Source organism: Heteronotia binoei, chromosome 14, assembly GCF_032191835.1.
Source record: "Heteronotia binoei isolate CCM8104 ecotype False Entrance Well chromosome 14, APGP_CSIRO_Hbin_v1, whole genome shotgun sequence".
In the NCBI taxonomy this organism is placed as follows: domain Eukaryota; kingdom Metazoa; phylum Chordata; class Lepidosauria; order Squamata; family Gekkonidae; genus Heteronotia; species Heteronotia binoei.
The window spans coordinates 1,464,261-1,477,941 of record NC_083236.1 but is presented as its reverse complement, the minus strand read 5'-3'; the positions used below and the strand labels follow the sequence as shown (position 1 = coordinate 1,477,941).

The 13,681-nt window shown below is 45.1% G+C and overlaps 1 protein-coding gene across 1 annotated transcript in view; it reads right to left on the bottom strand.

Moving 5' to 3' along the window:
• Window positions 1–13,681, bottom strand: part of GALNT12 (polypeptide N-acetylgalactosaminyltransferase 12) — a 119,174-nt gene that overhangs the window by 34,746 nt on the left and 70,747 nt on the right. The window contains exon 6 of the mRNA XM_060254501.1: window positions 9,272–9,448. Within this exon, the coding sequence (XP_060110484.1) occupies window positions 9,272–9,448 (177 nt within the window). The remainder of the gene's footprint in view (window positions 1–9,271; window positions 9,449–13,681) is intronic.

Below are 13,681 nucleotides of genomic sequence, written 5' to 3'. Positions count from 1 at the left end.
AGGGGGAAGTCGTAATAGGGGGAGACCTAAATTGGACTCGTATAGACTATCTGAACAAAAGTCAAAGAAAAATACAAAAAGGAAAACGGGGGGAAACAAACTGATAAAAATCCTACAAGAATTTAATCTTGTAGATGCCTAGAGAGTAGTTAACCAATAGAAAATAAATTTCACATATTATTCACACAGACATAATTCATATTCCAGAATGGACTTCATTTTGACATCATCAAGTTTAATACAAAATATTGTTAAAGCAGAAATAAGCATTAAGAAATTATCCAATCACTCTCCAGTTTGGTTAGATTTTAATATCCTTGGAGAGCAGCCAACTACATACACATTATTTAACACTATCCTACTAATTAAACCAAAATCTAAAGAAAGAATACAAGAGGGCATTGTATATTGCCTAGGATGCATTAAAACTAGTAATAATGGAGATATGTATTTAAGAGATGGCTAGATTAAAGAAGTTCAATTGCGAAAAACTGAAACTGCAGGCAGGAATAGAATTAGAAGCAAAACATCAAAAACTGGTTTAAAAAGATCTACCAGAACTTGGTAAATAAAAGGAACTAGAAATAGACTCTATAACTAAAAAGCTGTTATGTTTAAAACAAATATTATGAATTTGGTAACAAGACTTCCAAGTTATTAGCAAATAATTTGAGAAAATACAATAATAAAAATAAAATATCAATGTCAGAATGTCACAATTAAAAATACCATAATATGAAACAAATAGCTGAGCAGTTTGCAAAATATTTTGAAAAAATATACTCTTTAGAAAATGCATTGGGTGAAAAAATTGATGAATATCCACATAAATTGAATATTCCCAAATTTAGAAGTGAGCACAACAATATTTTAAATAAGCCAGCAGAAAGCAAAGAAATAGATTAGGTCATTAAAAAATTACAAAATGGAAAATCCCCAGGCATAGATGGTTTTGGCCCAGGATTTTATAAGCAATTCAAAGCCCTATTACTCCCATTCATGACAAAATTATTTAATCAGATAATGAAAGACAAACAAGCACCGCATTTATGGGAATACACAAGGATTACAGTGATCTCAAAAACTGGTAAACAGATCAACTAGATTCTTACCAACCAATAGCATTATTGAATCAAGACACAAAAGTCTTCATTGCAGTCCTTGCGTCCAGGTTGAGTGCTATAATTAAGGATTATGTCTCTCCAGACCAGTCGGGATTTGTACCTCAAAGGCAAATAACAGACCTAATACAATAACATAGAATCTTGAATGCCATCCACACAGTAAAACAAAAAACAAAAACCCAAGATGCTGTAAGCCATTGCATCTCTTGATACACAGAAGGCTTTTGATCCCTTGGAATGGGGTTTTATTCTTGGACTTCTAAGAAAATTAAATACTGGGAAGGTGTGAGGAAATGGCTTCAATTCTGCTGTTTCCCTCTGACTGGAGGAACTAAGCAGGGCTCTTGTTTGTCTCCCTTGCTCCTTATCCTTTCACTAGAACCTTTGCCAACTGCAATAAGAGCCAATAAGCACATCAAAGGTTTAGGAATAAATGGATTAGTATATACAATTAGTATGTTTGCAGATGATGTAGCAGTGTTAACTGTAAATCCTACAGAAGCATTACCTGAACTAATGAGAGAGATTTGTGATTATGGAGCAATTGCAGGATTGCATGTCAATTGTAAAAATTCTGGATTATTATATATAAATATTAATCCAAAAATACAATATAAAATCCAAAATGAGTTACGGTTCGCCATATTTATGCTACATCCCATTTTTTCTTGTCTAGATAAACTAAAAAATTATGACAAATGGAAAGATATGGGGATTTATAGAATGAGATACTTTTAAACAAATTCTAATGCAACATGTGACTAGTGCAAAAGGAGTAATCTCTAAAATATATGCTTACTTGAGATAGACTCAAGTACATTAAATGGTATAAAATTAATATGGGAAAAAGATGCAGGAACAAGGCTAGAACAAAATATTTGGAATAAGATATAGTTTACTCAAACAAGAAAGACGCTATCAATAATTATCAGAGAAAACTCCTTGAAATTATCGCATAGATGGTATCTTAAGAATATAAGAGAAGCCACGTTAGATCAAGCCAATGGCCCATCCAGTCCAACACACTGTGTCACACAGGGGCCAATATATATATATATATATATATATATATATATATATATATATATATATATATATATATATATATATATGTATATATATGTATATGTATATATGTATATGTATATATATATATATATATATATACATACACATATGCACACTGTGGCTAATAGCCCCTGATGGACCTCTGCTCCATATTTTTATCTAACCCCCTCTTGAAGGTGGCTATGCTTGTGGCTGCCACCACCTCCTGTGGCAGTGAATTCCACATGTTAATTCCACATGTTAATCACCCTTTGGGTGAAGAAGTACTTCCTTTTATCCGTTTTAACCTGTCTGCTCTGCAATTTCATCGAATGCCCACAAGTTCTTGTATTGTGAGAAAGGGAGAAAAGGACTTCTTTCTCTACTTTCTCCATCCCATGCATTATCTTGTAAACCTCTATCATGTCACCCCGCAGTCGACGTTTCTCCAAGCTAAAGAGCCCCAAGCGTTTCAACCTTTCTTCATAGGGAAAGTGTTCCAGCCCTTTAATCATTCTAGTTGCCCTTTTCTGGACTTTCCCCAATGCTATAATATCCTTTTTGAGGTGCGGCGACCAGAACTGCACACAGTACTCCAAATGAGACCGCATCATCGATTTATACAGGGGCATTATGATACTGGCTGATTTGTTTTCAATTCCCTTCCTAATAATTCCCAGCATGGCGTTGGCCTTTTTTATTGCAAGCGCACACTGTCTTGACATTTTCAGTGAGTTATCTACCACGACCCCAAGACCTCTCTCTTGGTCAATCTCTGCCAGTTCACACCCCATCAACTTGTATTTGTAGCTGGGATTCTTGGCCCCAATGTGCATTACTTTGTGCTTGGCCACAATGAACCGCATCTGCCACGTTGACGGACAGCACCATAAACCTGTCAAGTCTGCTGTATTGTTAGTAACATGTTGTCTAACTCTGGTTCAGAAGCAAGGGATTCTGGGCTCTCACTGAACACCGAATGCTGCTAGCTAACTCTCCTCCCCCCCCCTCCTCTTAGCTATGCCTTTGTTGTGTAGTCTGCTTTGAAATGCTGATAAGTGAATAAGATAGTGCAGCCTTCTCAAGCTGGGTGTCTGTGGGAGTGTTAAGCGCCAAGGCCTTGGCTTGGGAACGAGGGAGTAACATCCTAGTATGAAAATATACTGCATAGAGTGCCCCGCCCGTAGGAATCCTTTAATCTATACCTTAAATGCTTGGTTAATGTCTATGTACCCCAGTCCTTCAATCTCTATCATGGTCTTCAGTTCTGCTTCAATAAACTAGTAACTTTGTTTCAACCAAAGACTTGTTATTGAATCCAGCCGACTTGACATTTTGAAGGACTCCCTATCTTGGAGTTCAACCTTTCCGGCAACTGAAAAGGCGATGTCCGATCAGCCTCCGGACAACGGAGAACTCCCAACCAGAGCGGAGGGGGCCGAGACACCCTGGCACATTCATACTGGCAGAAGGACCGCGGCTCCCCCCCCCCCAGTTCCAGTTGGTGGTTACCCCCCGGCAATACCAGCTGAGGACCTCGACCACGTTGATGGACCAGGCACCGATCCGCCGAGAGGCGATCATGACCCGCCACACCAAGCGGGTTCAGCTGGCCGAAGCAGCGGCTGCCAACCCGGGCGAGCCGGAGGAAGGGGCCGAGGCGACCGTAACCCAAGTCCCGGGCAGCGGAAGCGAAGGCGCGGAGTGTGGGGAGGAGGACGGGGGGCCGAAGCCCAAGGACCCGCACGACGAGGACTACCAGATGTTCCGGTCAATGGTCCGCCGCGAGGTCAACGGAGCAGTGAAGGATCTCAAGGACCAACTACAGACCCTGACCGCCCAGCTGGGGAGAGCGTTGGGGGTGACCGGGACCCGCCAGCAGCAGCCGGCGCCTGCCGAGCCAACCCCCCCGTCGCCCCGTCGGCACCCCAAGCACCGGTGGCGCCCCAAGCACTGGCGGCCCCCGCCCCGGTCAGACAGTGAGACCTGGGGGGGAGGGCGGGAGCTGGATGCAACTTTCGACGGGGATCCGGAGGAAGTAAACTATTTTGCGATCCAAGCGAATAGCTACATGTACTATTGGGGAGACCTGTTCCCCGATGAGGTGAGCCGAGTGGACTATTTGGGGTCGAAGCTGCGGGGCGCTGCTAAAAAGTGGTACGTGAGCCTGTGTGAGACCAACAGCCCGCTCCTGCACTTCGTGAACAGGTTCGTGCAAGCTCTACTGACCCAGTACGAGGACCCCTTGCAGGAAGCCAGAGCGCTTTCGGCGCTGCGGAACATGAAGCAGGGGGCCCGATCCATCCGGGAGTATGTGGCGGATTTCCAGGCTAACGCTGCTCGGGCCTGGAATTGGAATGAGGTGATGAAGATTGAACACTTCACCAACGGGCTGAACCCTAGCATCCTGGACCGGGCGCTCACCCAGGCCCGTCCAGACATGTTAGTGGGGTGGATCCAGCTCACGGGGGAGGTGGAAACCAACCTGAAGAGGGTGGCAATGCTGCGACAAGCACTAGCGGCCGGCAAAGGTGCACCCAAAACCACCCCCGGGAAGGCCGAGCCTCCCAAAGCCAAGAAACAGCCAGCGACCGCCCCGGCGGGACCTCACCGATGCTTCCGTTGCGGCGACCCTAACCACCTCACTTCCAACTGCCCCCAGCCGCCCGCAGGGACCGCCCCGACGCCGGGGTCGACCAGGCAAAGTACCCCGGGTCCGAAGAAACCCCCTGGCCGCCCTAAGGACGCGGCGGCGAAGAGCAGCGCTCTGATGGTGCAAGAGGAACTACAAGAGGAGGAGGTCCGCCTCTCCGCCGAACTAGCCTGTGAAGAGGAGCCGGCGGGAAACGACGCCGACCTGCTCTGAACGGTGCCAGCCAGCAGGTCGATCGAGAGAAGGCACCACTAACGGTGAGAACCATGGGACGACTGTACTTTGTGATGGTGAAACTACTGAACCCAAAGCTGAAAAGATTTCTACAGATTCGAGCCCTCGTAGACTCGGGGTGTAACCGAGAACTGATCTCCCCCAAAGTGGTTGAGGCCCTGGGACTAGAGCGCTCGCATCTTCCCCACCCCATGCTGTTTGAGCAAATGGATGAGTCAGTGATGGGGGGGGGGAGCCCTGTACGCAGGAAACAGAACCATGCCCCATGGGGATTGAGGGCCATTGGGATCTGGAGACTTTCGTCATTGCCCCGGCCTGCGGCTACCCGGTGGTGTTGGGGGTGGGGTGGTTGGAGAGACACGAGCCCCTCATTCGCTGGAAGGCACAAACCATCCGGTTCCCCGACCCCGATTGTGGCGAGCACTCGTGGAACCCAGCGTGGGGGCCGCGAGCGCCCGCCACCCGGGAGAGGGCGTGCGTCCTAGTGGAGGAGGTGCACTAGGTCCCGAGCGCCTATCGAGACCTGATGGAAGTGTTTAGTGAACGGGAAGCCAACCAATTACCCCCCCACCGGAACACGGACTGTGCCATAGAACTGATCCCCGGGGAGAGCCTCCCCCGGGCCAAACTCTACCAGATGGGGTGGGCCGAGAAAAAGGAACTGCGAAAATTCCTAGACCTGAACTTGGAGAGGGGTTTCATCAGACCCGCAACGGCGCCCCATGCGGCCCCAGTGCTGTTTAGGAAGAAGAAGGACAATACGCTTAGGCTTTGCACTGATTTTCGCGGGATAAATGCGATTTCAATGTCCAACGCTTACCCCATCCCCCTGATCAAGGACTTGTTGAGCACGGTGGCGGGGGGGAAGATCTTCACAAAACTTGACTTGAGAGATGCATACTTTCGAGTACGCATCAAGGAAGGAGATGAGTGGAAGACGGCGTTCAACACCCCGATGGGACAGTTTGAGTACCTAGTCATGCCATTTGGGTTGCAGGGGGCGCCTGGAGTGTTCATGAACTTTATAAATGATGTGTTGAGAAAATTTTTGTACAAGGGGGTGGTGGTGTACCTGGATGACATCATTATTTACTCCCAGGATGAGCAATCCCATGTAAAATTGGTGAGGGAGGTACTAACCACCCTGCTGGAGCAGCAGCTGTACGCCAAACTGTCTAAATGCGAGTTTCACCGCACAGAATTAGACTACCCCGGGTTCCGTGTGTCCAAAGATGGCCTGGCCATGGACCCCACGAAGGTGCAAGCGGTAGAAAAATGGGCCCCCCCGAGGACACGTAGACAGCTCCAATCTTTCATCGGATTCGCAAATTTTTACAGAGGATTCATTGAGGGGTTCGCCCAAATCGCCCTGCCCCTGACAGACCTCCTCAAAACAAAAGGGAAGGGGGGGACGCTAAGCGACCCGGGGCCAAGCTGAACTGGACGCCCGCTTGCCAGGCGGCTTTCGACCGACTCAAGCAACTGTTTACTAGCGAGCCGGTTTTAAGTCACCCAGACGAGCTTAAGGGCTTTATGGTCCAATGCGATGCCTCCGATGTCGCCGTAGGAGCCATTCTCATGCAGAGGGATGGGGAAGGGAAACTGCGACCCTGTGCCTACATTTCAAAAAAATTCTCAGACGAACAGAGAAATTGGTCCGTGTTGGACAAAGAAGCTTTTGCAGTCATGTTTGCCCTAAAAACCTGGCGGTCGTGGCTAGAGGGGGCCAGAGTGCCATTCGAGATATGGACAGATCACAAAAATCTCAAGGCACTCACTGGGAAAAGAAAGCTAAGCGAGAAGCAGATCAGGTGGGCGGGGTTCTTTTCCAAGTTTGATTTCACTCTGAAACACATCCTGGGGACCCGTAACTTCTTGGCCGATGCCCTGTCCAGGCTCCCACAACACGAGAGTCAGAGGGAAGAGGTGGTTGACTCGTTAATATCCCCCACGCAAGTGGCGGCCATGGTCACTACCCGCTCGCAGAAAAGGAGAGAGCTGGACGGGCTCAGCCGTGAGCGCATCGCCTTGGAGACCGAAAGGGAGGGAGGTGGGCGGCCTGAGGGGGTGCAGAAGGGAAAAGATGGTCTGTGGTATAAGGGGGAGAAACTATACATCCCGATGACCCTGAGAAAAGAAATCTTACAACTATGCCATTCATCTAAATTGGCCGGGCACTTTGGCTATGTAAAAACCTTGCACTTAGTAAACCGGCAGTTTTGGTGGCCGCTCCTTAGGAAGGATGTGTCGGAATTTGTAACCAGCTGCCCGATATGCATAATGGCAAAAAAGAGAGGGGGGAAGCCCCCCGGCCTGCTACAACCACTAGAAACAGCCAAGCGCCCCTGGGCCATTGTGTCTATGGACTTTATAGTAGAGCTTCCTTCTTCACGGGGGAAAACAGTCATTTTAGTGGTAGTAGAAACGTTTTTCCAAGCAGGCTCATTTCATCCCCTGTGCTCAACTACCCACCGCCAAGAAACTGGCCACCCTATTCTTTGATCACGTGGCCAAACTCCACTCAATTCCAGACAAGGTTATTAGTGACCGGGGGCCTCAGTTCGTTGCCACCTTTTGGCGGGAGTTCTGCAAACTGTTAGGAATGGAGCAGGGGTTAAGCTCAGCATACCACCCCCAGATGGACGGACAGACGGAGAGAGTGAACGGGGTGCTGAAACAGTATTTGCGATGCTTTGTGAGCCAACGCCAGTCCGACTGGGTAGACCTCCTCCCTTTTGCAGAATATGCCTATAACAACAGTGCTCACAGTTCCACTAAAGCCTCCCCCTTCTCCATAGTGTTTGGGTATGAGGGAAAACCGATCCCGATGCTGCCGGGGGGGGGGGAAGATCCAGGGACGGGCTCTGCCTTCGAGAAGTGGTGGCAGGGACCTAGCCAGTGCTGGCCAGCTATCCAGGAAAACTTAAAAACAGCAAAAGAGGCTTACAAGAGGCAATACGACAAGTCTCACGTGCCAGTCTGGGAGCTAAAAGTTGGGGACTCAGTATACCTGTCAACGAAAAATCTACCCCTCTCCCAACCATCCAGGAAGCTGGCTTTTAAGTTTGTGGGGCCCTTTAAGATCAAGCGGGTCATTAACCCAGTAACGGTGGAATTAGATTTGCCTCCGGCTTTTGGTAAAATCCACCCTGTATTTCATTGCAGCTTACTTCGTCGAAGCCTGAACTCGACCGATTGGCACCAATCAGAGTCACCGAAACACAGTTCCGAAACACAAAGCCATAATCGGGAGCAACCTCGAGCCCGCACCGTAGGGGGGGCTTAGGGGGGGCAGTATGTCAAGTCTGCTGTATTGTTAGTAACATGTTGTCTAACTCTGGTTTAGAAGGAAGGGATTCTGGGCTCTCACTGAACACCGAATGCTGCTAGCTAACTCTCCTCCCCCCCCTCCTCTTAGCTATGCCTTTGTTGTGTAGTCTGCTTTGAAATGCTGATATGTGAATAAGATAGTGCAGCCTTCTCAAGCTGGGTGTCTGTGGGAGTGTTAAGCGCCAAGGCCTTGGCTTGGGAACGAGGGAGTAACATCCTAGTGCGAAAATATGCATAGAGTGCCCCGCCCGTAGGAATCCTTTGATCTATACCTTAAATGCTTGGTTAATGTCTATGTACCCCAGTCCTTCAATCTCTATCATGGTCTTCAGTTCTGCTTCAATAAACTAGTAACTTTGTTTCAACCAAAGACTCGTTATTGAATCCAGCCGACTTGACAAAACCCTCCAAACAAATTAGCTTTATTGTGTAACAGTATAAACTATAACTGTGTTAGTGCTTACCATTCCCCTTCACACTCTCACTGGTAACAAGGCATTGCTATTACACTTCTGTATTAGCAACATCAAGGGGTGGAAATGCCCTCTTTTCAAAAGGAAGCTGGCTACCAACTTTTCTGCAGGTTTTTTATCCTTCCTTGGAAAAGCCATACACAGAGCTCTGCGTAGAATCTTACCACTTCTCAGCTTTGCATCTTCTTTTCCTCCTGCCCCTCTTGTCTTTACCACAGAGATGAAATTTAAGCACCTCACAGCAGGGATATTTTTTTCTTTATATTAGTCTGTGCTATATAAAAATATTAATATTTGTCTTTATGTTAGTAGAAGATTTATTCTGCAAGACTGTGAGGTCAGTCTTTATGAGAAAAGATTGCAGAGCAGAAATGTGATGTATCGCAAAATGCAACAAACATTAAACTTACCATACGGGCATGTGGATTTCTATGGTAGTAAAGATCTTTGTATTCATCCATCCACACTTCTGCAGCACGAACACTGTTTGCCAAAGCCTTTGCCCGTGAATAGGGAGCTTGCTTTGGGAAAACGTGGCCTACGTGGGAACACGGATGGATCTCAAGGCTTCCTCCACACTGCCAGATCTAAATAAGCCATTAAAAACATTTACATATATGTAATCTAAGTCCTTGTTCTATGGATTGCCTTAAACTGCAAGTTCTTGTCCTACAGATGGCCTTAAACTATCTTGAATCACTGAATCTCACTGCTATGCTTTAGAAGGAGGAAAAGTCAGATGGTTCTACCTTATTACCCCACTCCTCATCGTTTCAATTTCTTTGTTACCAGTTTTGGCTGGCATCGCTTTGCACATACCCTTTTACAATTCTCTGCTTTAAGAATGTTTGACAATCTAGTCTAGATATACAATATTTCTGACATTCTCTAAAAAACAGCTATCAGATTTGATTCTTTAAGCCATGCGTACATGTTCAAATACTGACAGTGTGATCTGATCATGCAGATTTTGACTGGTTGTGTGCTATAACTGATAGTTCCATAGTGTCAGACTTTGTATTAGGAACGTGGAATCTGTCGACTTTGAACGAGCTCCTGTGATTCCCTTAACACTAAATTTCTTCCAGATACAGATGAACAGTTCCTCAGGAATGGATACCCAAATAGACTCATTTGCTGCCTTTACAGAGAAAAACAGGTTGCTTACCTGTAACTAATGATCTTCGAGTGGTCATCTGTGCAATCACACACATGGGTCTTGCCGCAGGCAACAGATCCATACCTCGGAGCTCTAATAGCTCGCCTATAGCGCTTTTTGGCACGCTTCCCTCCTGCTCTGGGGAGCAGGCACCGATCGCGCATGCCTGGAGCGGGGGGGAAGTGCCCTTCCCACTCAGTTTCTTCCAGCCGCCACTGACACTGTATAGAGTTAAACAACATTCAAAGGAGGCCAGCAGCAGGGAAGGCTGGGTGGGCATGTGTGACTGCACAGATGACCACTCGAAGATCATTAGTTACAGGTAAGCAACCTGTTTATCTTCTTCGTGGTCTCTGTGCAGTCCCACACATGGGTGACTAGCCAGCTGAATGTCACAGTGGAGGGTGCTGGTAAAAGAAAATATTAGTCACATAATCACATTGTATAGGTTATAGATGGAAGTGGATGCACTCACCCCTGACTTCAATGGAAGATGGACCTGAGGACCGCTTGGCCGAAGGAGGCGTCTCATCTCGCACGAACGTCCAAGGCATAGTGAGAGACGAACGTGGATGGTGAGGACCAAAATGCGGCAGCGCAGATGTCCTCTAGGGAGACACCCTGCAGGAAAGCCGAAGACGTCGAGACCGCTCTGGTAGAGTGAGCCTTAAGGCCTTCGGGTAAGGGCTGCTTAGCCAGTTCGTAACACAACTTGATGGCATTAGCTACCCACTTAGATAGTCTCTGGGTAGAAATTTTGTGTCCTCTGTGAGGGTTACCGTAGGCCACAAACAGATTAGGGTCCTTACGGAACTGTTGTGTACGAGCGAGGTAGAAGGACAAAGTTCTTCTGACATCGAGGGCATGTAGAGCTCTTTGTCCCGGGTTGCTTGGATTAGAGAAGAACGTTGGTAACTATGTTGATGTTGATAAATGAAAGTGGGATACAACTTTAGGGAGGAAGGAGGGATCCGGTCAAAGGGCCACCTTATCCTTGTGGAAGACCGTGTAAGGAGCGTCATGGCGGAAGGCACATAGGTCACAGACCCGCTTACCGGAAGTAAGGGCAACTAATAGAGCGGTCTTCCAGGACAGCAGATTGAGATGTACCGTAGCCATAGGTTCGAACGGGGGTTTCTTTTTCTTTTTTTAACATTTTGAAATTTTATTAAGAAAAGATGGACATACAAAGAAAAGAAAGAATAAAGAACAAACAAATACAATCAACATTAATCGTACGAAAAAGATACATTCCAAACACCTTAGACGCTTGGGCGCGCCATACAGTCAAAAACACATCTATGTCTAACTTCTACCACTACATCCCAATCATACACACTGGGGGATGGAGAGGATTTGAAAGGGAAAAAAAAATTCTAGCTACTCCATGTCGAAGCCTCTACTTTTGACCCATTTATAAATGGGGTCCCATTCCTCCTGACATTTTTGCACATTACCCTCTCTTAATCTTGTGGACATTAGATCAGATTCAGCGACTTCCAACAGCTTATTAATGAATTCGTCTCTGTTCGGGATTCTATCATTTTTCCAATACTTGGCATACAAAGTTCTAGCAATGGTAACTATATACAGTAAAACTTTCAGTTTGGTCGTAGGCAAATTTTGCCTACAGATATTCAGAAGATACAATTCTGGCACATGCTTAACTTGTATTTTCAAGATTTTTTGAATCCAAATATTAACTTGAGCCCAATATTTTCTGGCTTCTTTGCATTGCCACCATATATGGAACAACGATCCTTCAACTTCTCGGCACTTCCAACATTTATTAGAGTATCTGGGGTAAATTTTGGCCAGTCTATTTGGTGTAAGATACCATCTATATACCATTTTATATAGATTTTCTTTGAGATCAGTTGGCTTTATTAGTTTTAAATTCTGTTTCCATAATTTTTCCCATTCATCCAGATCAATATTATAGCCAAAATCCTTAAGCCAGCGGATCCAAGCTTCTTTTACAACTTCATCCTGCATCTTAACTTGAAGTAGCCAATCATACGTTTTAGAAATTATCTTCTGCTTGGACTCTAAGATAAGATCTAATTCAATTGGTTTATTCGAAAAGCCCCTTTCTTTGTCTTTCTGAAATCTTGATTTGAGTTGACACTGAAGCCACCAATTTAACTTAGATAGTTCTTCCTCAATCAAATCATTTTGGCTATTCAACAAATAGGCATAATCTTGTGGGTTATCCCAATTATACAAGTTAGGGTGAGTCAGAGCTTCTATCGGAGATAACCACTTTGGAGTATAAGTATACCTCAGTTTAATTTCATCCCAAATCTTATACAAGGATCTTCTTATTTCGTGTCTGAAAAAGCGTCCAGTTTTTACAGGAGTGTGATACCACATATAATTGTGCCAGCCTTCTCCCAAACCTACGCCTTCAATAGTCATTAGTCTCTTATTATCTAGCTTACACCAATCCCTTAACCATGCAATACAACAAGCCTTATAGTACAGATTCCAATCTGGGAGAGCAAGACCACCTCTTGATTTGCTGTCTTGTAAAATTTTCAATTTTATTCTGGCCTTTTTCCCTTGCCAGATAAACAACTTGATCATAGAGTTAAGTTTCTGGAAAAATAGTTTGGGTAAGGTGATTGGGATTGTTTGGAAGAGAAATAAGATCCTTGGAAGAATGTTCATCTTTATTGTAGTGACTCTACCTAAGAGCGAAATATGGAGATCTTTCCAGTTAGTTAGATCATCCCGTATTTCTTTCAATATTTTTTCATAATTGTCTCTGTACAAAGTCTTTAAATCATTCGTCAAATAAATTCCAAGGTATTTTATCTTTTTTCCTTGCTTAAATCCTGAAAGCTGTTCTAAAGATTCAACTTGAATTTTCTCCATATTTTTCATTAAAATTTTTGTCTTAGACACATTCAGTTTGAAACCAGATACTTCTCCAAATTCTCGTAGTCTTTGCTTCAGAGATGAAGAGATGGGTTGTTCCAAGATAAATACTAAATCGTCCGCAAACACCAAAGACTTAAATTCCACGTTATTAATTCTGGTTCCTTGAATTTTGTTGTCTTCTCTAATCTTCTTTATTAAAGGTTCTAACGTCAAGATAAAAAGCAATGGGGATAACGGGCATCCCTGTCTAGTGCCTTGTTGTATTTCTACTAAATCAGACATCACTCCATTAAAACTCACTCTCGCTTTCTGCTTCGAGTAAATCGCTTCGACCATTCTGCGGTACCTATCACCACAGCCAATCGCATCCAATGTCACTTTGGTGAAATTCCAATTAACATTATCAAAAGCCTTTTCTGCGTCCACAAAAATAGCAGCAAATTCTTTGTCCGGGTGATCTCTGTAATATTCAATCACATTTAAAAGTAGCCTCACATTCTGGTTCATTAGTCGTCCTGGGACGAAACCTGTTTGATCCTCATGAATTAAGTCGGTAATCACCTTCTTCAATCTATTCGCTAAAATTGCTGCAAAAATCTTATAATCACTATTTAAAAGTGAAATTGGTGCCTTCTTTGTGAATGAGAGTAATAAGCGCTTCTTTCCAAGAATCTGGAGTCTCGCCTGAATGATAGACATTCTCAATTACCTTCTTAAAGGGCAACAATAACAAATCTTCAAAGGCTCTAAAAAACTCAATCGGAAGTCCATCTGGACC